The sequence below is a fragment of the Papio anubis genome, chromosome X (genome assembly GCF_008728515.1).
Source record: "Papio anubis isolate 15944 chromosome X, Panubis1.0, whole genome shotgun sequence".
In the NCBI taxonomy this organism is placed as follows: Eukaryota; Metazoa; Chordata; class Mammalia; order Primates; family Cercopithecidae; genus Papio; species Papio anubis.
The window spans coordinates 86,044,176-86,069,350 of NC_044996.1; the positions used below are offsets into that span (position 1 = coordinate 86,044,176).

Genomic DNA, 25,175 nt, shown 5'->3' on the forward strand with positions numbered 1-25,175 from the left:
AGAATTAAGTTGGCCGTTTAAGTACTTAAATGGAATTTAAGTACACTATTGGTTGAAATTCAGTCACCTCAATTTCTCTCTGTTCCCTTCCTCTTCCCTGCTACAGAACTCCTAGGGATCCCAAGAACATAAGTTGAGAATCCACTGGTGAGTATGACACCTTTAGAGTATAGATGGGAGCACTGAGACCTAGAGAGGTGAATGAACCCAGGTCTCCTAATGCCTATTCCCATTCTCTTTCCATTGCATTATACAACCAATAGTCTAATTAGTCTCTCATTTTTCTGCTTCCAATTTCCCCATCCTATTCCATTGATATTCTGCAAACAGATTTGGTCCTAAGAAACTGCTTTCAACCGCAGCAGGCCCCTATTTCACTATAGAACCTTCTACAGCTCCCACATAAGTCTTTAAGATCAAGTCTAGGCATCTTGGTCTTCTTTTCAAGACCCTCCACAACCTGGTTTAGCTTTTTCTTCTCCTGCCTTTCTAAATATACACCAAGCTAGAGTCCAACTGACTCTCCCTGTTCATCAGAATCATTCTTGCCTTTGATTGCCTGTGGACTTTGGCTCTTTCCCTACCACTTACCTGGAATTTTTCCCTATCCTCTTTGTCTGTCCAATGCTAACCAAATCTCACATCCAAGCCCACACTCCAGCTCCTCTAGAAAGCTTTCCTAAACCACTGAAGTCCATAGGGATTGCTACCACCTCTGAACTCACATTGCACAAAAGAGCTTCTGCCATTCCTTTGTCCCTTAATATGTAAGGTCTGTTATTGTTAGTTTTCTTCTAAACCCTCATGTTTATCTTTCTATGTATCTTTAGGTTGATGTTTATATGTGTATTTCTCTGTATATGTATGTTATATCTGTGTTTTTATTTAAATGTTCATATGCTTATGTGCATGTATTATCTGCCTATGTCCAGATTGAGTGTATGAATCTGTGTTTCATTGCTTGTTTTCTCAGGTCTATGTGCAAGTCTATGTATATTTGTGTGTTTGCCTGAATATTTTGTGTGCCTGTGTCCCATGTGCTTACATGTCTCTGCGTGTATATTTTGTGTATTGTGCATCAATGTGCTCATGTTTGTGCTTAAGGCCATATTATATACATATGTATAGCTATATGCAAAAGTGTGACCATATGTATCTGTGCATTTATGTTTATTTGTGGTATTTATAGGTGTATGTGTGTGGGTGTGTGTGGGTGTGTGTGTGTCCTTGAGCAGGGCCTGTGTGGATTTCCTCTTTGTACCACTGCTTCCCTCCAGCTCAGTAAGCCCAAGGTGCACATACACACAGGAGGGTCTCAAATAATGTTTACACATTGATAAATTTCTCCAATCTGACCTTTCAACCTTTGTCTAGAAAGATGGCCTATGGGGGTAGAAATAGACATACAGTCACAGTGACCTCTGAATACTGGACCTCAAAGGGTGTGAGTCGTTTTCTCTGTTGCTCACCCACAACCTGTGAACTCTTACCACATGCACGCTACCATCTCATGAAGCACTGAGTTTGAAAATAAGAAAAAGGTGGACTCCCTGAATTAAAGTAACTACCCATCTCTCTCCTCTTCAACCACTTCATCTTTTCTGGCTCATGCCCTGGTGCATGGAGGATCAAAGGTACAATTTTTTGAAACACCAACTTGGATGGTAAGTTGTACTTCTGTCATTTATCAGTTGTGTGACCATGGGCAGGTTCCACAGTACCTCCAGATCTCAGTTCTCTCAATAAGGAAAGGTTATTCATAATGCCTTCCTTGTGAGGTAAGGCCTAGGGATAATGTGCACAACACAGAGCAGGAGTTCTACAAATGGTAGTTTTAGTATCACTTTACCTGGGAAGCCTTCCCACGCTACTATTGCCTTCACTAAATACTGCCCAAACCAGAAGTTTTACAGTTAAGTGAAGAATTCACCTTGTATTAGTGTGTTCATATGTGTTTGTTTTTCCTTTACACTAAAATCTCACTTATGCAGGGACCATATCTAACATTTCTTTTCTCTCCCTCACAACATCCATAGAAAATCTGGAACTGTTGTAGAAGTGGTCATTAAAGGTATCAATGAAGCAGAATAGTGTGTTACTTAACAGTATCATTTCTGGAGGCACATAGATAGCAGTTTGAATCTTGTCTAGGCACCCCCTATACAAGTAAGCGATTTCACTATTCTGGGTTTTAGACACATTTGTAAAACGGAGTTTTATTGAATTCATTCATTCAACAAATATTTATTGAGTGTCTTATATATTAGGCACTGGAAATACAACAATGAACAGGACATACAAAAATTCCTGCCTTCAGAAGCCTTACACTCCAGTCTTACATTCTGGAGATGGAAAACAAACAAGTAAGACAGTAAATATACAATATGTCAAGTAGTGGTGGGCTCTACAACGAAAAAGAAAAGTAGCGTAAGGGAGTACAGTGTGGTAGAGAGAGATACAAGTGTACATACAATAATACCCACCCGAGGGGTTGCGAGGGAAATAACCCATGCAAGGTGCTTAATTCAGTGACTGGAAGAGTAAAAGATTTTAAATAGCAACTATCATTATATAGTTGTTAGTGTATGTATAGTATAGTTTGATTTTTATAAATCTGAGAAGATACAAGCATTAAGTCTAATTATGTTCATGTTACAATTAGGGAAGCTAAGGTTCAGAGATATTTGACTTGTTCAAGGCCTCAGAATGAAGTAGACACAGAGCCAGGCTTACTTCCAGGTTTCTGACTTCTCATCCAATTCTTTTACTAATCAAGAGGGCTACTGAGCCTACTGCAAGACTGGAAGTCTTTCCCAGTCTTGAAGTAATGTTGTGCATACTCCCCAGGACATTTCTTTATCTTCAGATCCAGGAGGTCCTAACAAAATGCAAGGGGCAGCTCAAAATATACACAATCATCTGGCCAGGCAAAAATTGACACCAGTTCTGTAGGCTTTTTAGTGGGGAAGGGGAGGGGTGTGTGTGTGTTGGGGGTGGTGGGGGTGGTAGTGGTGATAGGGTGTTGGTTGAAAAATTTCAAAGGAAAGTTCTCCAAAGTTCAGGGTTTCCTGAGTGAGAATCCCCTTGGGAAAAAATGGCTAAAAGTTCCAGTGAGATGGAATGAGTGCAGTACTCAAAAAACAAGGAACAACCAGTCAAGGGGGATTGGGCCCTAGAGGCAGAGGTGATTGATAGAATTTCATGTAATAATGGGTCCTGAAATGCTGGAATGTCTCCTTAGCCCGTGCAAGCTCCAAATCATCTGTATGCAGCCACCCCTTGGCAAGTATGTTTCTTTATATTCCCACTCCCCATCTCTGCACAAACTCCTCCCTCCCCTGACCAAGGCCTTTCCTATCCCTCCAATCAAAAAGTAAACTAAGCTTAGATGCTACTTACAGTGCAGTATGAATTTTTTGGATGTATTTGTGCTTTTGAAAGTGCTTATAGTTTCAAAGCTTAGTAGACAAAGGGCAGTGCCAAACCTAGCTAGACTGCTGATGAAATTACAGTCACTCTGGGGCCTGTGAAGAGGAGCAATTTCTGGAGCAGTTGAGCTTTGCTAGGAGGCATAATATCACTCTATTGTAGGTTAAGGGCTTGTACCAATTGGAAGTCAATGAAAAATTTGACCTAATAGAGCGTACTACTAATGGGCTGCTGCACTGGAGGCTGGGCTTAACTTTCCCTTAAAAGAAGTAAATAATAAATAAATTCCTTATGAAAAAGCATAGAGAATATTAATGAAAATGAATTCTCCCTTACCACCAGAGAGGTGGAGCCATTGTAGAAAGTGATTCAGAGCTTCCCCAATATGAGATATGAGGCATATTCACCCATAACAGCCTTATCCATTGGCTTGCCAATTATTCAAGCTTTGATGTGTAGAAAGCCCTTTAATACACTAAGCTGTTGTACTCTTAAGCCCAAAGGCACACCAGACCCAACACCCTGTCCGTTTGCATAGGCTGCACAGGCAAGGGTTAACAGTACAACTGATGAAAATTGGATAGGCCAGCAAAGTTGTTTCCTTCTCCCTGGGCTCACCACAAAGGAAAACACTCCCATACTGAAGTGAGAAGACTCATCCCAAAGGTCACCCCTACAACCTCTGAGTCTTGTGGAGGAGACTCAAAATAAATACAGCCTGGGAGATCAAAGACCAGAGAGCCCCATTGGCTCCAGGAAAAGTCAAGTCAATACCCTAGCAGGGGAGAAGAATTGCTTCACTCACCCTGGAACCTCCAACGCCAGGAAAGTGGGGGAAGGGGGGCACCCCACATGACCTGTGCTGAAATAGGGAAGGAAGGGGAATGTGTGATGGGACTAGGAGTTTGAGTGAGAGATATAGGGAAGGAGGGGAAGTAAACACACACAGACACTGGTGGCCACCAGAAGTTTGAGCCTCTTTGGTAGCTGGAGGCTGGAAGAAAGGACAGAAATGGCTCTGGCTGTGATGGGGATCTTACTGGGCCTGCTACTCCTGGGGCATCTAACAGTGGACACTTATGGTAAGGCAGAAAGTGGGGTCCTGGTTGCCATTGCTGGCTTAGGCAAAAGGCTAGGGGGTTGGTGTTTAATGTCTACTAAGGAAAGCCTATTCCTGCTGGGCAGGTGAGTGTTCTCAACCAAACTCTGCAGGTTCTCTCAGCCTTGAGCAAAAGGGACGGACGTAGTTGAAGTCTGCTGAAGAAGTCAGAAGGCAAGTTTGGGCAGAAATTGAAAAAGGATTTTTCTCTTGGAAAACATCTGCATGATTTTCTAGGGCTTGTATCTCAGGGGCATCAAGAAGGCTCCCAGTGACACCCGAATTTTTCCTCCATCTGTGTCTCTCATCTAAAATTCTACCATTAGACTTAACCCCTCTGCTTCCAAGCTTTGGTCTCTGTTAAAATATATAGCCCCTGAAGAAGGAGTGTTTTCTAAGAGTTGTATAGGATTGTAGAAGTAACCTATACCACCCTTCATTGTCATGAATAAGTGCTCAGAAACATTCAGTAGTGATTGATATTTCACTGTTCACTACCTCTGCAGACCATCTAGTCTATCCAGGAGCAGCTCCAACTGTTAGAAAGTTATTATTTGTGTTGAACTAAATTCAGTTCCCTCTGACTTCCATCCAAAAATCCCAGCTTTGCTTCTTGGGGCTACACAGAACATAGATACTTCCTTGCCCTGTGATAGCCCTTCAAAGGCCTGAAGACAAGTACTATATCTCCTTGACTCTTCTCTCCTCCAAGCTGAACAGCTCCAGCTTTTTCAACTGGTCTTCATAGGACTCGGTTTTTTACACATTCCTGGGCTAACTCACTTCCCTATAGACATGGCTCAATTTGTCTGGGCTATTTATGGGTTGGATACAAATCCCAAAGGAGGATGGACTATTCCATAGTCGCATTATTTCCTTGGAGCTTGGGCAGCTCCATCCTCATTTACACTCCTGAGAAGTGAGATGGATTTTCAGGAAACTGAACCTGGGTAACAGCTAAGTGAGATCCAATATAGGGTAAAGGGGTTTTTTTCTGCTTCCCTATCATCCCTAGAGAAAAAGGCTGGATAGGTGTTAGTTTGGTGTCACTTGTGAGGTCAGAAAGAATCCAGCTTTCCATAGCTGACTCTGATTAGATTACCCTATCCTGGGGCTCTGTGACCCATCAGACTCTGGAACCTCAGAGTTAGAAAAGACTGAATTAAGTCAACCAAAAGAAAAAATAATTTGCCCCCAAGCCAAAGAGCATTAGTGGCAGAGTTAATACTCCTGAAAAAATATTTTTCTTTCTATAACTACCATATTTCCATTCTCTAGTAAGTTTTATAATGTCTCTCTACCTTCTCCAAGTCTGTTGGTGTGAGCTAGGGCTCAAGCCTGGGGCTTGAGGGAGCATTTTAGAAATGTTAAATTTAAATCCTGTGTTTGTGTGCGTGTGTGTGTGTGTGTGTGTGTGTGAGAGAGAGAGAGAGAGAGAGAGAGAGAAGAGAGAGTATTCATGTGTCTTGTTCCTTCCCCAGCCTATGAGCTTTTCTAGACCTGGAAGCAGGCCTTCCATTTGTATATAGAATCTTACACTATAGACCTGAGGCTCAGGTTATGCTGAGCTGTAAATAATACCTTCCTTCTCCCTGGACCTCATTGTTCCCAGCCCATCTGTACAGTGAGGAGGTTGACTTGACTGGCCTCAAAGGGGTTTCTCAACTGGACAGCTCTGTGGGACTGCAACTTCACTGCTAAAAAGCCTGTAGGGGCCAGAATAAGTTGCTAGCCTCTTCCTGTGGGGCTAAGAGATATGTCAAGATAATCAAAATTTTAAAAGTTCTAATCTTCACATTTTATACACATTTTAAACATTTCAGAAACATTTTATAAACATCTATTATATAAGCTAATCCTCTATCCAGGAGGCATTCCAGGAAAGGGAAAGAACCCAGTCATGTGGGGGAATGGGATAGAGACATGGAAAATGTCACCCTCTTTGTGATGACGGGAGGAAGGGGATTCAGAAAGAGACCTAGAATGGGTCTTATAAAGGAGCACACACCTAGTAAATTCAGCCTTTCTTTTCTTCAGTGCCATTACACAGGCGTCAGACATTTGCTTTTATAAGACTGGGACCCAGGACCACAATAAGCTCAACACTGTTCCCTCTTTCTCAAGCCAAATCCTCCCCCAACAAAGCTCCTTGAGTCGGTATCCAGCACTGGTCTTTCCCCTGAAGAAGGCCAATATTTGAAGGAAATACAAACATTTCCTGAGGGAGGAGAGCAAAGCTCAGGCATTATGGGAAAGATTTTTCAGAAAGCAGCTGGCAGATGGGGGCATATTTTTTTTCAGACAATCATGGAATAATATCTAACCCTGAGATAACATCCAGAAGCCATGTCAGGTAGACCCAAGTAAGAGGTTGCTGGTTTCTATTGTGACTGATGGTTTAATAATTTAAGAAGGTAAGAAAGCAGTGTGGCTTCTGAAAACCTGTATTCTAGGCCTCTAGGCCTAGCTTTGACCTTGCTATCCATGTGACTTTGAGTAAGCATCTTCCTATCTCTGGGTTTCAGCTTACTCATATGTACCATAAGGGAATGTAACTAAGTGATTTCTAAAAGCTCTTCCAGCTATGCCATTCCAGAAGACTCCAAATTCTATCCTCTTTTGTACCTCAACCCCTGTTATACCAAGTGGCTTGCCATTTGGTGGTTTTAAGGTATCCATAATGGGCACAGTGTTCTGCCAGGAGGTGGGGGGTTTCCCGAAATGGATTTTTCATACCCAATCTTCCAGGAAAACCAGGAGTATTGTTTAATTTGGCCAACATTTTACATTGGTTGCTAAGACAGCCCTGTTATTGGAGACACAGGCTGTTGTTTCCTCTCTGGCTGCCCTACAACCCACAGACAACCTAGTACCTGCCCATAACTCAGTAGATTGTCTCAGACAGGAGAGAGTGGTTCCTTACCTTACCATATGATGACTTCTCCTTCATGTCAATATTAAATCTGACAACGTTCCAACCTAATGAATCTGTTTATCCAGGGAATGACATATTGAAGACTGCTATAGGATCGGAATAATTTAAGACAACTACAACAAGTTTCACTTAGGGCATGGGACAAGACTGACATTTATCCAGCACCCACTGAATGCCAGCCACATGCTAGGTGCTTTCACATGTATGAACTCATTTAACCTTCACAATTATTCTCTATAGAATCTTTATTATTATTTCCACTTTACTGATAATGACCTGAAGTTCAGATAGGTTTGGTATTTTACCCAAGGTCACACAGAGAGATATGCGGTAAGGCAGACCTTGCGCTTACATCAGTGGTATTCCTACTACATCATACAGTCCTTCATTACCCTCCTGCTCTCATTAGGGGCTCCTACTTGATTCTAAGAAAATTACAAGGAAAGGTAGAAGGTAAAAGTCAGTGGTATTGTGGTTTACTTCACTTTGGAGATCAAATAACATGAGGAATAGTACAATGTCATTTTTCTTGTGATGCCCTGTACCTATAATCCAGTCACTATGCAACTAATGAAGCAGGAGGAGGAGGAGGAGATAAGAATAAGAAAAAGGAGAAGGAACAAAAAGGAACAGAAGCATAAAGGAAGAAAGAGTGGAAGAAATAAAGGAGGAAGAAGGGAGAGGAAAAGAAAAATAAGTAAAAGGGGGAAAAACATGCCATTTTGGGAAGTCTACTTACAAACTCTGTCCTATTCATTCTGAGACGGAGGAGTCAAGCCTGACCTACTTCCAGAAGTGATTTTCAAAACTGAGAAATTGAAACTAGCTAGCAAATTTTTTGATAGGCCACACTGAGCTTTGTGAGAATTTCCAGCAAATTCCCAGGGAGGGAAAACACAAGCCAGGCCTTGTAGCTCCCCTAAGGTCAGAAGGAAGACATGCATATGCATAGACAAAGGCATTTTCAACTGCTCCAGATGTCCTCACAGCAGAATGCTGCTTTGTTGCCCAAGAGGGAAATGTGAGAGTGCTTTTCAGAGAAGAGGAGGGACATTGGGAAAATCCAGAGGAAGATTAATGGGAAATAGCCTATTAAACCAAGAGGCTTAGATAGTTTTCATAGGGTTTAAGGATGGTATATTTGTGCTTGCATGTGGCCAAAAATATGCATGGGCATGTGTGTCGATGATAATGAAAAGCTACATCTGCAATCACATGGAGGTGTGAACTGTCTATAGCACAGTGAAACCTACTACCTGGTGAAAATTTACTGCCAGCTGGAACATATAATTATATAACTTCTATTTCTATTATAGTCTATTAGCACTGGACCACCTAAGATTAGAAGGGACCTTAAAGAGCAATGCTAAGACCCAAACAAAGCCTAGAACTTCCCCAGACAGCTTAATTCATCCATAGATAGCTCTGATTAATCACAAAGGCCATTGTAAGGCAAACCATCCCTTCTGCGATGTGGAAGGCAGAAAAGAATATCATAAAAAGAAATAGAATTAGGAAAATAGGGCTAACCAAAATCTGCCCCTCTTGTATTCCCATTTGTAGGTCTGCGTTCTGCTCTCTGCCAAATTTGAAGCATTCCAGGGAGTATGTAGTGGATCTAGCAACATGGACTTATGTTTATTTATTCTTTTCTACTCAAAGGTTTTTTCTTGGGTAAAATTTGCTATTGATATTCTAAGAGTCCCTGGTGAGGGCACAGGCTAGAGGCTTGACTTTAGTATCTCTATTAACAGAAGCCATGATGCTGGACAGTACATTCTGGGAGTTAGAAAGCATACACTCAACCCATCCCAAAGATGTCATCTTCCATTTGCTTGACTGAATACTGGGAATTCTAGGCTCAATTAAAAGCTCTTGAATAAATATGACTGAATAGTAATATCTCATATCTTTGAAACCACCTCTCTTAGGAGAGACATGAATATATTGCCTAAATATACCCACCCCACACTCCTGGCCCCAGTTAAATAAAACAAAAAAATCTTCAAAATAAGAGCTTATGGATGGAAAATTCTGATGGGAGGCAATGGTTGTTTCAACATCCCCACATCCTTCCCCCACCCCCATCCCTACCCCTAAGTGTTTCCTTCTCAAGCACGCCAAGGAGCAATCTCCCATTGCTTCTATCACCATCCCCACTACAGCCAGCTTCAGGATTTCACTCAGAACATTTTCCTTTCTAGACCAAGAATGGATGCAAACTTTTCCCCCTCAGGATGAAATTTTCCTATGTATCCTTGCTAGGAACTAGGAGAAATCAAAAGGAAAATAAACAAAAGAAATCGGGGGAAAAAAAGTCAGGTTTACAAAGAGCAGGTTTCAAATTTAACAATAACTAATGATTTTGTTAAACAGAAATGTATATCCAGACTTCTTCCTCTCACCTGGTTCTACCCTCAGTATTTCCTTTTTCCTGTCTTTCAGAGAACAGCTTAGGGTTGGGACCCCAGTCACTGAGTATTTCTAAGGGAACAAGAGAAAATAACAGGGCAGAGGGCCCTTTCTTGCTGATCTCAAAAGCCTACACTTTTCTCCAGGTGCATATTTACACAAAATGAAATAGTCCAGACCCAAATGCTTAGCATTTTTGCTTCCACATCTCTTTTGGAAAATGTGAAAAGAAATTTTTTTCATGGATTTGCAGAATGACAGAGTTGATAGAATATCTAGGGCATCTACCATCCAAACTCTCCACATTATAGATGAAGTAAATGAATCTTCCATGGTAGAAAGTTGACTTACCTAGGATCACCTCCATAGCAAGACAGTAACATAAAAAAAGGGCTTGAAACTCACAAATCTAAACAATGTTAAAGGCTTTCATTCTGAAGACTGGTTCTGATTGACGAGAAGGCTGGCAAAGAGCAAAAGGGCACAGGTACACAAAAAGTGTGGATAGAAAGAAAGTTGAGGTTTTTCTTTTTTTTTTATTATTATTATTATTATACCTCTTATTGTGGTGGGCACATGCATAACGGCAGGTTTGTTACATGCATATTCTGTGCCATAAGCTGGTCTACTGCACCCATCAACTCGTCATTTACATCAGGTATAACTCCCAATGCAATCCCTCCCTCCCCCCTCCCCATGATAGGCCCCGTGTGTGATGTTCCCCTTCCTGAGTCCAAGTGATCTCATTGTTCAGTTCCCACCCAGAGTGAGAACATGCGTGTTTGGTTTTCTGTTCTTGTGATAGTTTGCTAAGAATGAGTGAAGTTTTAGCTGCATCCATGTCCCCACAAAGGACGAAACTCATCCTTTTTATATGGCTGCATAGTATTCCATGGTGTATATGTGCCACATTTTCTTAATCCAATCTGTCACTGATGGACATTTGGGTTGATTCCAAAGTCTTTGCTATATTAGAAGAGTGCTGCAATAAACATACGCGGTGCATGTGTCTTTATAGCAGCATAATTTATAATCCTTGGGTATATCCCCTGTAATGGGATGACAATATATGGTACATCTAGTTCTAGATCCTGAGGAATCGCCATACTGTTTTCTCCATAATGGTTGAACTAGTTTACAATCCCACCAACAGTGTAAAAGTGTTCTATTTCTCCACATCCCTCTCCAGCACCTGTTGCTTCCTGACTTTTAATGATCGCCATTCTAACTGGTGTGTGAGATGGTATCTCATTGTGGTTTTACTTCATTTCTCTGATGGCCAGTGATGATGAGCATTTTTCATATGTCTGTTACAAAGGAATGTCTTCTTTGAGAAATGTCTGTTCATATCCTTTGCCTCACTTTGATGGGGTTGTTTGTTTTTTCTTGTAAATTTGTTTGAGTTCTTCTTTGTAGGTTCTGGATATTAGCCCTTTGTCAGGATGAGTAGATTGCAAAAATTTTCTCCCATTCTGTAGGTTGCCTGTTCACTTGATGGTAGTTTCTTTTGCTGTGCAGAAGCTCTTTAGTTTAATTAGATCCCATTTGTCAATTTTAGCTTTTGCTGCCGTTGCTTTTGGTGTTTTTTCTCAGAAACCTTTTGAGGTCTGTCGCTGCCACCTTAGTTGCCAGATAGGTATGCAATCTACGTTTGCTTCTTTCCTCTGTTCTGCTTCTTCAGGCCGTCCCATCCTGGAAGTGCCAGAGAGCATAACAGGACCTTGGAAAGGGGATGTGAATATTCCTTGCACCTATGGCCCCCTGCAAGGCTACACCCAAGTCTTGGTGAAGTGGCTGGTACAACGTGGCTCAGACCCTGTCACCATCTTCCTACGTGACTCTTCTGGAGACCATATCCAGCAGGCAAAGTACCAGGGCCGCCTGCATGTGAACCAAAAGGTTCCAGGAGATGTATCCCTCCAATTGAGCACCCTGGAGATGGATGACCAGAGCCACTACACGTGTGAAATCACCTGGCAGACTCCTGATGGCAACCAAGTAGTGAGAGATAAGATTACTGAGCTCCGTGTCCGGAAACGTGAGTCACTATGGGGGTAAGAAAGTACTGATAATCAATGAATCAATAGTGGATGTAATTCTAGAAACTCCTGAAAAACCCAGAGGCCTTTGTTTATCTATACAGAGGCTCTCCACAGGTATATGTGCTTATCAGAGAAAGTGGACAGGCAAAGAATTATTAGGGTTAGCATTCCCATGGTTAAATTTAAGAAGTGCTGGGAACGGTTCCTGACCTGCAAATCTGTATCCCTTCAAGTGTCCCAGAAATGCCAGCATCCATAGCCTAGTTACCCTGCTTGGGTTCTGGGATTTACAACTCAAAAATGAGTATATTTAATTTGTAGATAGATGCTGATAGAGAAGCTCTGGGGAAAGGGAGGCAGAGGTTAGCCAGGATAAGTTTGCTTGGTGGACAATTTTACAAAGGTCTGGCCCTGAAAACCCGCAACTGCAAAACTCAAAACTTGAGCCCCAGAACAAACTACATTATTTTTAAAGGTCAGTTGATTTTTACTTCCAAATATTCCAAAATCCCAGGTGATACCAAAAAGTACCTACCTGCAAAGGAAGCCATTTTGTTTGTATTACCCTTTCCTTCCTATTTCCTCCAAAGTCAGAAGCCCCCTTTAGTTCCAGTTGCAGATATATGCATGCCCTTATGCCCAACAAGAGTGATTCGGCCTTGTGGTCCCATATCCTTATGACTGCCCAGAGTTTCCTGTCTTGTCTTTTCTTCACAGTCTCTGTCTCCAAGCCCACAGTGACAACTGGCAGCGGTTATGGCTTCACAGTGCCCCAGGGAATGAGGATTAGCCTTCAATGCCAGGCTCGGGGTTCTCCTCCCATCAGTTATATTTGGTATAAGGAACAGACTAATAACCAGGAACCCATCAAAGTAGCAACCTTAAGTACCTTACTTTTCAAGCCTGCGATGGTAGCTGACTCGGGCTCCTATTTCTGTACTGCCAAGGGCCGAGTTGGCTCTGAGCAGCACAGCGACATTGTGAAGTTTGTGGTCAAAGGTGAGTGGCCCTCTTTCCTGGTGAGCATCTTAACAGACCAGTTTGAACCAAAGACACTCAAAATGTGCCCTTATGCAAAAGAAGAATTGGGAGAACAGGGTCCCAAGCAGGCAATGGTTGTACAATCCCAAATTAAAAAAAAAAATGGGACTGGGGACAACAGGGATAGAGACATTGCCCGTCATGCCATAGGTTAAGTAGATAAAGACAGTGAAGGAAAGAGTGAGATTTACTAGCACATTGTATTTGCCAGACACAAAGTACAAGAACTTGACACATATTTTCTCATTGAATCACCACAACTGTCCCATGAGATAGTTATCATTACTTTTACTTTACAGAAGAGGAAATAGAGTCAGAAAGGGTAATCTACTTGCCCGTGGTCTCACAGCAAGGAAGTATAAATCTGGATTTGCACTCAGATTTCATGCTCTTTCTACTATGTCTGATTGTTTCTCATGGTTGAATCTATATTAGATCCTGGGCACCCTTCAAAAGCTGTTGTTTTTTGTTTGTTTGTGTGTTCTGTTTGTTTGGTCATTGTTTTGCTTGTTTGATTAGGCTTGATCTAATATATTTACATGCTTTCTTTTAACTTCCCTCCCCCACTTCATTGTAAAGCCAAATACAAGTTCTGGTTGAAGTATCCTTGAAGATGGGTTCTGGTTCATCAAGATTTGACTATTTCTTACAGCACTGTCCTGGGAGCACTACGAACTATGCATATAAACACTGTAAGCTGAGGCTTAAATGAAGAGTCCGGCAGTGATATGTCCAGATGAGTTTTCTTAGCTTTCAAGAGATATCCTTGGAAAGAAAGACACTCCAACAAGATTACCATTGCCCAAAACATGTTGGAAACTAACTGATTTTAGGGAATTGCCCTCAGAACCATCTGAAAATTATTGTCTTCTGAGGATAGATCTGTATAAGGAATGGTAATAATGGCTTATTACCATTTGGGCTAGGAGACTGATGTTGGTTTGAGACTCTTGTGTTTGCCTGGAGGAATTTGTTTCCCAAAGTTAAGCTGTAGTGAGGATGTGTGTGCTGTAGATCATGGTTTGTTAGTTTGGGGAGGAACAAGAGTGGTCCACCCTGAAACAGTTATATGAACAGTGTCCCAGTTCTCTAAGAGCTGACAGTTTGGTCAAGCAGAGAGGGCAGGGCATGACCAGAAAGCCCAAGAATGCATAGTGCATAAAGAGACTAACTGAACATTCTCGCCTTTCTGTGAGTTACTTCTCAGACCATCTAGGCAAGAACTTGCTCACAGTAAACCCGCCTGCCTATTGCTTCTCACAGTCAATGCTTATCACAGTGCTGTTAAGCAGTGCTCGCCATTGCCCCCTACTGATAGATAAGAAAACTGAGGCTCAGGGAAGTTATTCTCAGCCTTCCACTCTTCCCTGCTCTGTGAGCCAAGGTAATCTTTCCTGGCTACCTCTACCTGCCTCCCTGTCCAACCAACCTTGTCCCCCGAGTCTGACTCCCTGTTTCACCTCTGCCCTATGGAACTCTCAGCCCTTCACCCTTCCACCTCACTTTGCACTGTTCTTTAGTTCTAGAAGGACTCTGGAGGCCCTGCTTTTGCTCATATTCTTGGACTGCTGAGCTTTGCTGACAAACAAAACAAAACACAGATATGAATTGACTCCACTTTAATTTGATGCTCTGCGACATCCACTGCCTGCCCTCATACTGTGTGTCTATCTATTTGCTTATCTTTGTCTCATTCCTCGTAGCAGCTTTTCAGAACATTTCTACCTTATTTAAGGCCCCCAGCCCCACTCCTAAAAGATAAGGTAACTTCCTTCCTCTGTAAGAAGGTCCAGGCCCTCTTCAGATGTGAATTTTATCAACTACCCTCCTCTCTGCCTTGATATTTCCCTATCCATTTCCTCTTGGCTCAGAGTAAGGTATGCTTTGCTCCTCTCCACAACAAGCCCCTCCTCCTGAACTCAACATCAGCTACTCCAATGCCCTGCAATACCCTTTATCCTCTACCTAAGTCAAATACATATGCATGCATAATATATGTATATATGTCAGTATGCAAGCCTAATACATACATATATATATATATATATTATTTTTTAAAAATTTTTTTCTCCATCTGCCACCTAATCTCTCCTATGGTCACTACCAACCTTCTCATGAAGGTAGCTTCCACCAGCTGAACCTCTCAATTCATTCACCACACATAACTTTGTAATTTGGGGTCATCATTAACCTCTGTATCACCAAATCCCAAGGCCTCTGCATTCATACTTTTCCTCCTCAACATCTCTGTGACAGTGGTCCCTGTTGGCCATTTATTCCTCCTCAGTATTCTTTCAGTCACTGCTATCAATGACACCAATTTCTCTTGGTTCTTCTAAGACCTTCCTGAATGATCCTTCTGAGACACCTTTGTTGGCTCTTTTTTCATTCACTCCTTAATTGTAAATGTTCTCAAAGACTCAATTCTTATTCATCTCTGCATGTATTTCTATATTATCAGGAGATTTTATTTACTTCTGTGGCTTCAAATATCACCTGTAGGCTGATGACTCTCAAACCATAATATTATCTGTAATTTTTTTTTTCCTGACTGCTAAATCCCAGTGTCTAGTTACCTTCTGGACAGCTTCATTTCTAATCTCAGCTTGTTCAAAACTGAATGTACCTTTTACTCACCAAACCTGTTCCTCAAACCTGTTAGAAAACACAGCAGTATCTTTGACTCCTCCTTATCTTTTACCTCGCATGGTCAAATAATCATCAAGATTACCAAGTGCTGTGAATTCACCTACTGAATCATGTATCTTATTAGGATCTTTCTTTCTCTTCCTATACCCTCATGGTCTCATATTCTCTTTTAAAAAACAATTTCAATCATCTTCTAAATGCTCTCCCCATGTCCATTCATTCTTATGAAATCATCAACTTATTCAATATTTATTGAGTATATATTTTATTTCGCTAGATTATAAAATTCAAGAGTGCAGAATTCTACCTGTCTACTTCATGACTGTTCTCCAGAGCCCAGCAAAGTATTTGGCACAAAGAAGACACTAGACACTAGACGAATATTGTATTTGTTAATGAATGGGCAAAATATGCTATTGCCTCATCTTTGAAAATCCTACCACACTGTTGTCAGAATTATTTCCAAAAAAAGAGGCTGAACAATTTTTGCTTCCTTTCTCAAAAGGAAGTAAACTTTTCTCAAAAGGTATAACCTTCTGTTACACCCCATGGATCCTTCCAACCAAAGAACAAAGCCCAAACTCTTTCAGTCTGTTTTCAGCCTACCTGTCCAGCTTTATCTACTAATATGTTTCTCCACATCTAAAACGGAGCATGCTGTTTCCTCTGCTAGTAGGAGGGAGGAGCTTATGGTTTTCTCATGTCTTTCCTGAGCAGGTACATGGCCCTGTGCTTGTGTGTGGCCTTCTAGTTTCCCAGAACTGTGTCAGAACTCTTCAAAATCCCTAGGGAAATCTTATTCCTCAACCGTTTTTAAGGCTATTTTGGTTAGTTTTTGTTTGTTTGTTTGTTTCTCTCACCTATTATCCATTGCCTCAGGCAGCTGCGTGACAAATGCTACCCCATCCCTGGGGAGAGGCTCTTAGCACTGGGTTACCAATAAAACAAGTCTTTTGAGTCAGGTCTTTCAGGGAACCACCAGACAGGCCAAATAATGGCAATTGTTAAAAAATGAAGTTTGTTGGGCCCACTCCAGCACCTGGAATGAGGTTGTATGTTCAATATTACCTCTGAAGTAGAAGGGGTAAGGGGACGAGGATAAGTTAAAACAACATAAAGCTTGCTGTTCTTACCAAAACTGGAATATTTTTCTTCCATAAATTCTCCCTAAGGTGCTGCAAACCTTTGGCTATTTTGCAAAATTCTAAAAAAAAAGTTGATTATGTCAAATTTTGCATTATTTCACTGATGTTGTTAAAAGGTAAATTTCTGGAGGTTATTATGCCACCATTTTCACTGATGTCACCCATTGCCACCTTCTGTGTGATACTTGCCAAGTTTCTCTCAAGAGAATTAACTACTAGGTCTCAGTTAGAAGTTAGTAAAAAATAAAATATATTTTCCCATCCAAGTTGACTCACCCTCTGAACTCTAGATACAAGTTACTTCCAGATCTATTAATCCTGGGTTTAAAACTCTGTTCTTGATTGATGTATGAAAGCTGAACAAGCAACACAGAACTTACCAGCGTCATGACAGAAGTGTTGAGACAGGTCCAAGTATGGAACTGAATGGCCTTTACTTACTTCCTCTTTCCCTAGGGCATTAAACTATTCACCCAAGGGTACAAGATCCCTTGAATCGGTTCCCTTTTCCTTGCAGACTCCTCAAAACTACTCAAGACCAAGACTGAGGCACCTACAACCATGAGACACCCCTTGAAAGGTGAGTTTTACTATTGTTTGAGGAAGTAGTAGAGGTCCAAAATGGTGTCATGGTAGCCAAGGAAGGAATCACAATGCCATTGAATGGCTAATAAACAGTCAATTGGTTCCTCAGCGAGAACATAGCAGTAAAGGAATGGAAACAAAAGAAAGGTAACAATGATGAATATATACTCTTTTTTTGTGAAAACTTCTGAGGCAAAAGGAAAGAGAGAGTTAGAATACTCCCATTGGAAATACAAAAAAGGAGAACACCAAATTCTATTCTGCTCCTAGTTTGACTTGCTGTGTGACTTTGGGTATATTACCTCCCCTCTATGGGACTTCTTCTCACTGCCCACACCTAAAGTAAGAAACAAGGATGTCTCATCTCATGGTACTAGTGGTTGATAACACGGCCAGGCACTCTGGAAAGTACAGCACAAATGGCCAGAGAAGGACTCCAACCTTTGCAACCATCTCTTACCTCTCAGCTTTTTGATAGAAGAGAGATCTCTGACCCTATTTTCTATATTCATAGCAACATCTACAGTGAAGCAATCCTGGGACTGGACCACTGACGTGGATGGCTACCATGGAGCAACCAGTGCTGGGCCAGGTAAGAATATTGTCAGGATTTCTATCTTTTCTTCTTGACTCTAAGCTTTGTGACCAAAACTTTCCATTATGCACACTGTTCTACAGCATTGAACTCTGCAAGTCATTACCTGCTATGTGCCAAGCAATGGTCAAGGACACTGAGGATGGGTAAGGTGGGTGGGATGTAGAGAGAGAGATACAGATCCAGGGATGAGTGAAGTCAGAGTGAGGTTAAGGGAAGTGATAAATCTGTCCTTTATTTAGTTCTCTGTTGCCATAGTAATATACTTTCCAAACATTCTGAGCAAGAAATAGGGATAGGGACATTATGACATCATGACCTCAGCCAGGTAAAGATAATGGCAGAGCGTCATTGCTTGAGCTCTTAATCAGGGCTCTTCAAGCCACTTGAAGCTGATTTCTGATTCCTCCAAGGCCTTGAATATTCCCAAGTCAGGGTCTCAGAGAATCAAATCCCAGATAAATCTTTTGTGTTTCACCTGCATCTGATAGTCAGGTGGTGTGCATTGACATGACTACATTGACTGTTGAAATAATAGAACACTCTCACACCAGTTGATAATTAGCTGCTCCCCTTAACCCCTGAACCCTCCATTATTACCTGGGGCCGCCTTGTCCCATTCCTCAGAACTCTGTAGACCACTCCCATGGTCATGCAACAAAAGGTATACCAAAGAATCTCTAAGACTCCAAGTCTACAGTAGGCATCTGTTGTGATTGGTTGGAATTAAATAGTTTGATAACTATCACTCCTGGTACTCATCCTCTGCCTGTGTATAATTGAGAGTGGACTTCCAAATGTTCTTTGTACTTCTCCTTTCCTGATTGTAGAGCTTTTTGGCTATCTCTGGGCAGCACTCAAACCTGTTTTATGTGCCACATTTGCATTGCCATCTTTGGCTTCAAGACTTCCATAGCTCCATTCCTGTCCCAAAAGAACATCTATTGGGAGAATAGAAGTTAGAAAATGCCTCATAGGGAGTTGGTTTGGAAAAATGAGAAAATAACCTTGGGCAAAGTCAAAGTTCTTAGATATTAGGTCTGCACCCTATTTTCTCTACCAAGTTTTTAGGACTTGACTCTCTTCAAAAGAGAATATTTCTTCGATTTGTACCAGCTTATAACTTGAGTTCTCTCAGTTCCAACAAGACACTCTGAGGACCACAAATACTGGATTCCTAGGACACGATATCTTAGACTCTCATGAAAACAAGCCAGTTGCAGCAACAAATCCTAAGTACACTGAGGTTCCTTTCCTTACACGTCTCTATCACCTGACCTAGCTTCTTAGATTCAGAATATTATAGCTAAAAGTGCATTAGACATCATTCAATCTTTTCATTGAACTTATGGGGCAACTAAGGCCTAGTAACAAAACTAAGTTTTGTCTAAGGTCACTGTATTCATTTTTCCATGGCTGCTCTAAAAACTTACCCAAACCTAGTATCTTAAAACAGCGTAAATATATTATCTTCCACTACTGGAAATAAGTCTGACACAATTATCATTGAGCTAAAATCAAAATATCAGTCAGCAAGGCTGTGTTCCTTTTGGAGGGTTTGGAGCAGAATTAATTTCCTTGTCTTTTCTGGCTTATAGAAGCTACCCACATTCCTTGGCTCATGGCCCCCTTCCTCCATTTTCAAAACTAACAATGTGGCATTCTCAAATCTCTATTCCTTTTTACTATGTAAACTAACATACTGACAGGTTCCAGGAATGTAGATGTGAATATCTTTAGAGGACCATTATTCTGCCTACCATAGTCATATAGCAAGTAAATAAGAGATCTAGGACTGGAAGCCCAGTTCAGTTGATTCTTTCAGCTTTTAAGCATAATGGGAGTATGTGTCTCAAGTGGCTCAATGGAAATATGTTTTGATAAAGAAGGAAGCTGGGGACTTGACCAGAGAGTGTGATGGAAAGAATCTTTGTGGCTAGAAGTAACTGATCAGAATCTTAATAAGGTATGTAGCATTTTTGGTGAAGTTGGAAAGTCAGAATATTATTTTCTTTTTTCTAAAGGAAGGTGAAAACCTTCTGTCTTGGCCCTATAGAAAGCATGGACAACTAGCTCAAATGACCAGGCCAATCAGCCCACCGTTGAGTCTCTAAGAACCTATTTACACATGGCATCCTTTCTCAAGTTTTTCTTATGAGCCTGGAGTTTTTTCTCTCTGGCTAGCTAAGAAGGTTAGGAGAATATGGAAAATGAAAAAGAAAAAGGCTTGGCCTAGTCTGGGTTATTCCTTAGAGTTTTTGTTTCTGGCCTTATTTTCAACCAAATACCACTTGATCTTGTTTTACCATCTAGGAAAGAGCCTGCCTATCTTTGCCATCATCCTCATCATCTCTTTGTGCTGTATGGTGGTTTTTACCATGGCCTATATCATGCTCTGTCGGAAGACATCCCAACAAGGTTAGTCATGAATATGAGAAGGTGGCTTTGGCTCATTTGTTCTTTCTGTCAGTATACTTGAGCCTAAATTCTGTATCAGGCATTGTGTTAGGCACTTCAAGAAGCTCCCAGCCTAGTTTGGGAGTGAAGGTGGGGGTGCAGGGAGACAGATGTTCAAGCAAACAATGGCATAAGACTTATGGAACTAAAAGCACTAGGCTTTGGTACTCAGTCAAGTACAGCCATCTTTCTAATGAGTCACCTTGTAATGATGCAAGAGAAAGAGAAGTCACAATCCCTGCCCTCGAGTTGCTTACAATTTATTTAGGAGATTCAAGGTAGAAACATGGAATTTATCAATAACAATATATAGCAATAGAGGCTATAAGCTCAAAAACTAGAGAAGATAATCAATGCTAAAGGGATCCAGAGGAGAAAAGAGTCATTTAAGGCTTGAGTAATTAGCAAGGGATTTCAGAAGGAATAATATCTTAGACCACATTTTGGAGGATGAAAACAATTTGTAAGGAGACAATATTTCAGGAAGAGAGAACTACATCAGCAAAGTTGTAAGGGCCTAAAAGACAACTGGGAGTGGGGTCATCAATAAAGAAAACTTCTGTAGATGGGCAACAGAGAAGTGCAGTGGGAAAGGAAAGTTTATTCCTGATTATAGAAGGCCTTAAACGCCAGGTTAAATAATTTGGACTTTCTTCACCAGGCCTTGCAAGGGTACTAAAAATTACCAATTTTTTCAAGCATGGAAGTGGCATAATGACAGCACAGTTGTCAGGGCCATTTAAAAACTATGAACCAACCAAGGAGGAAAAAAACTTGGGATGCTTGTTTCTAAAAGGAAAAAAAAAAACAAAAAACAAAAAACAAAACTAGCTATCTCTCAATGCCCAGTGCACTAGTCATTTTGCCTAATATCAGTTTGTCTTATTCTCTGTACTATCTCTTACTCCAAAATAGCCTGGTTACTACCATGGGTCTGATGGATTTCCACCATCAGAAGGGAGCCTTGAATATCTCCTCCCAGGTTTTGATTATAAGCTCTGGCTTTTGCCAGTTAGCATGGCTATCACCATGAGGCTGAACTTGATAGCAGATGCCTCACATGACCACAAACCCCAGGGGCACTAAAATGAAAGTATTCTCATATAGTCTTGATGAGGCTAGGCATAAACGGTAACCACATTAAATTGTTTCTCTCTCAAAAACCTTCCATGGTTTCTTATGGCCCAGGGGATATAGGTCAAAATGCAGCATTCTATTCCAGGCTCTCTGTGATGTGGCTCTAGCCAATTTTCTCAACACCCACCACTTCCTTATACCTAGTCTCATTTCCAAAAATTCCTCTTTCCTATCTTTCTATAAGGGAGACAGCCTCAGGGCATCAATTTAATTTAACATAATTACTGAGCACCTATTGTGTGACAGGTGCTGGGCATATTAAGATGAAAAAGTCATGACCCTTGCAGTACAGGTGCTCATAGGCCAATGGGGGAGGCAAGACACAGAAATGCAGGGCTCTACCATAAGGCAGAATTCCTGTGGTTTCTCTTGTTTACTTTGTTGTCATTTAATGCTTGAATTTCCAGTTGCATCCCTGAAAAATTATAAGCACCTAGAGGGCAGTACCAAGAAACATCTGTCTTTGCACTAACCTAAGCCTTTGAACCTGTACGGAATATAGGACACTCCTCCTCCACAGACTCTAGGGGGCAATAGTGACCAATACCATGGTTTTTCCTGGGTATATGGTGGGAATGAGTGCATTTGGGAGTGGCTTGGGTCATGGTCATCGGCATCAGGCTAATCCAGCCCCTTCTTCCTGGTATCCGGCCTTACAGTCAAGTTTCCCACAAGGACTCTCTGGGGATCCTTGGGGGAGATTCCTGGGTAAAGAGCAGGTCCAGTTCCAGTGCCCTCCCTAAACCCATACCCAGAAACTGCTCCAGCCCAATATCCTGAGTCCAAGATGACAAAAGGGATAGTGACCATATGTGCTTCCCCTTCCTTTACCTGATAAATTTGCATCTCTGTGTTTCAATTCATCTCCCCAATACCTACCAGGTGTTGGAAAGCTGAGACATATTAAAATCCCCTCCTCTGTACCCTTCCCTCATCTTTTGACTGGTACCCGGGATCCATGCTTGACCTTTGTCCACTTGCCCTGAAAACTTTTGACATGATTCCTCCTTCTTTTCTAGAGCATGTCTATGAAGCGGCCAGGTAAGAAAACCTCTCCTCTTCCATTTTTACCCGTCCTTGCCCTCAATTTTGATTACTGGCAGGAAACATGGAGGAAGGGGGGTGTGGCACAGACCCAGTCCTAATGCCAGAGGCCTTCAGAGTCAGGACATAGCTGTCTTCCCTCTCTCAGGCACCTCCTGAGGTTGTTGTGGCCCCCTGAACACAAAGGATAATTTAGATCTATCTGCCTTCTGCTTCCAGAATCCCTGGGTGGCAGGATCCTGCGAATTAATTGGCAAGAATTCAGGCAGAAGGGTGGGAAACCAGGACACCAGCCCCAAGCCCCTTCTTATGGGTGGTGGGCTCTTGGGCCATAGGGTACATGCCAGAGAGGCCAACGACTCTGGAGATACCATGAGGGTGGCCATCTTCGCAAGTGGCTGCCCCAGTGATGAACCAGCTTCTCAGAATCTGGGCAACAACTACTCTGATGAGCCCTGCATAGGACAGGAGTACCAGATCATCGCCCAGATCAATGGTGACTACGCCCGCCTACTGGACACAGTTCCTCTGGATTATGAGTTTCTGGCCACTGAGGGCAAGACTGCCTGTTAAAAATGCCCCACTAGGCCAGGATCTGCTGACATAATTGTCTATTCAGTCCTTGCCTTCTGCATGGCCTTCTTCCCTGCTACATATCTTCCTGGGTAGCCCAAAGTGTCTGCCCTGCCAACACTGGGGCCCCTGGGAGTCACTGGCTTTGCCTTAGAATTTGCCAGATGCATCTCAAGTAAGCCAGCTGCTGGATTTGGCCCTGTGCCCTTCTAGTATCTCTGCTGGGGGCTTCTGGTACTCCTCTCTAAATACCAGAAGGAAGATGCCCATAGCACTGGGACTTGGTCATCATGCCTACAGACACTATTCAACTTTGGCATCTTGCCACCAGAAGACCAGAGGGAGGCTCAGCTCTGCCAGCTCAGAGGACCAATTGTATCCAGGATCATTTCTCTTTCTTCAGGGCCAGACAGCTTTTAATTGAAATTGTCATTTCACAGACCAGGGTTCAGTTCTGCTCCTACACTGTAAGTCTAATGTTCTGACTCTCTTCTGGTGCTCAATAAATAATCATAACAGCAACTTCAGTCATGTTGGTCTTCTCTCACAGTATGGTAGGAACTACTAAAAGTAATTAAAGTGAGACTAGTTAAGAAGCCTGGGGCCCCTGAGAGTATGGATGTGACTTTTGCTTTTTTGGTCTTTTCCCTTCCCACACATGCCACTCCTACTTCACTCCACTGGTAAGTCCAGCTGGAGCACAGTGAATACCTGATTAAACAGTACTCCCCTGGCTTCCCTTACCCAACATGTCATCCTGCCAGGTCCACCTGGATGATTCTTCCCACATCAACTGGAAGCCTGAGAAAGAAAAAGTCCTGGGCTGGGTGCGGTGGCTCACACCTGCAATCCCAGCACTTTGGGAGGCCGAGGAGGGCAAATCACGAGGTCAGGAGATCGAGACCATCCTGGCTAACACGGCGAAACCCCGTCTCTACTAAAAGTACAAAAAAATCAGCCGGGCGTGGTGGCGGGCGCCTGTAGTCCCAGCTACTTGGGATACTGAGGCAGGAGAATGGCTTGAACCCGGGAGGCGGAGCTTGCAGTGAACTGAGATCGCGCCACTGCACTCCAGCCTGGGCCACAGAGCGAGACTCTGCCTCAAAAAAAAGAAAAAAGAAAAAAAAGAAAAGAAAAAATCTTTCTGTCTCAGGGGACTATGAATGCAGAGACGAAGGGATTTCCTTCTTTCCAAAGTATGGATGCACCACTTCCACTTCTTTGAAGCTTAAAATTTTGGGGGTGGTTGCATTTTTCACAGGTTATCTGCTTTAGCTCCTGTCCCCTTCTTACAATGTGAGGTGGGGATAAGAGCAAGAAAGCCTTTCTCTTCAAGGAGGAATAGGGCTAGGAAGTGTGTGTCTGTGTGTGTGTGTGTGTGTGTGTGTGTGTGTGTGTGTGTGTGAGAGAGAGAGAGAGAGAGAGAGAGAGAGAGAGAGAGAGTGAGAGAGAGAGTTTGTATGTGTACATAAGTTCCTACACCTACACTTTTAAATCAGGCTCCCCTGTGAGGAGGACCTGTTCTGACCCAGGTCGACATAGCTTTGTTTTCTCCGTGTGATTAATGTCAAATCAACTTCTGCACTCTTCAAGGAAGTTGCCATGTTGCTACTTCTGGTTCCCACGCAGCCCCTAGGTCAGTTCATGTTTCACAAGGAGTTGCTCCCCTTTTGCGATGATTACAGAAGTCAAAATAGTACACAAAAGTAACAAAAAGGAGTCCTCCACTTCACCACCCAACATACTAAATCCATGGTAAAACCTCAACATTTTCTTCATTCCAGACGCTAGCTTCTCCTAGTTGGCAAAAGGAACAACTCTTTCTTCCCTGTCGTGCTTACAAGCCTCTGAAATAGGGTCTCCACCCAGTGGAAACCTCAACTTCCTTCATGAAACAACTTTGTGTCCAGACCCTATAGCCTTTGAAAATAACCATTATCTTTCCCTACTACCCATAGAAAAATGAGTTCCAGGTGTTGGAAAGAGAATCCTGGTTGCATTTTCACCGGTAAAAGGAGCCACACATCCAGGG

At 42.2% G+C, this 25,175-nt stretch overlaps 1 protein-coding gene across 4 annotated transcripts; it reads left to right on the top strand.

The window, feature by feature from the left end:
• The first annotated feature begins 4,324 nt into the window (after positions 1 to 4,324).
• Positions 4,325 to 23,670, top strand: VSIG4 (V-set and immunoglobulin domain containing 4). 4 transcript variants are annotated; one of them, XM_021932904.1, is made up of 8 exons: positions 4,325 to 4,511; positions 11,557 to 11,913; positions 12,635 to 12,916; positions 17,270 to 17,332; positions 17,852 to 17,929; positions 20,246 to 20,350; positions 22,546 to 22,567; positions 22,790 to 23,670. In XM_021932904.1, the coding sequence occupies exons 1-8, from the start codon at positions 4,442 to 4,444 to the stop codon at positions 22,818 to 22,820; spliced, it is 1,008 nt and encodes a 335-aa protein (XP_021788596.1). In that variant the 5' UTR covers positions 4,325 to 4,441; the 3' UTR covers positions 22,821 to 23,670. The 4 variants fall into 4 exon arrangements, with proteins under 4 accessions (XP_021788596.1, XP_021788595.1, XP_021788597.1 ...); XM_021932902.2 differs by having other exon boundaries at positions 4,354 to 4,511; positions 22,906 to 23,670; XM_021932903.1 differs by lacking the exon at positions 20,246 to 20,350 and having other exon boundaries at positions 22,906 to 23,670.
• Positions 23,671 to 25,175: the final 1,505 nt, after the last annotated feature.

Coding starts and splice junctions, on each gene's coding strand:
- VSIG4 (XM_021932902.2), top strand. CDS start 4,442: ATGGCTCTGGCTGTGATGGGGATCTTACTGGGCCTGCTACTCCTGGGG. Junction 20,351..22,545: donor TCGGAAGACATCCCAACAAG/GTTAGTCATGAA, acceptor CTTCTTTTCTAG/AGCATGTCTATGAAGCGGCC. Junction 22,568..22,905: donor CATGTCTATGAAGCGGCCAG/GTAAGAAAACCT, acceptor CTTGGGCCATAG/GGTACATGCCAGAGAGGCCA.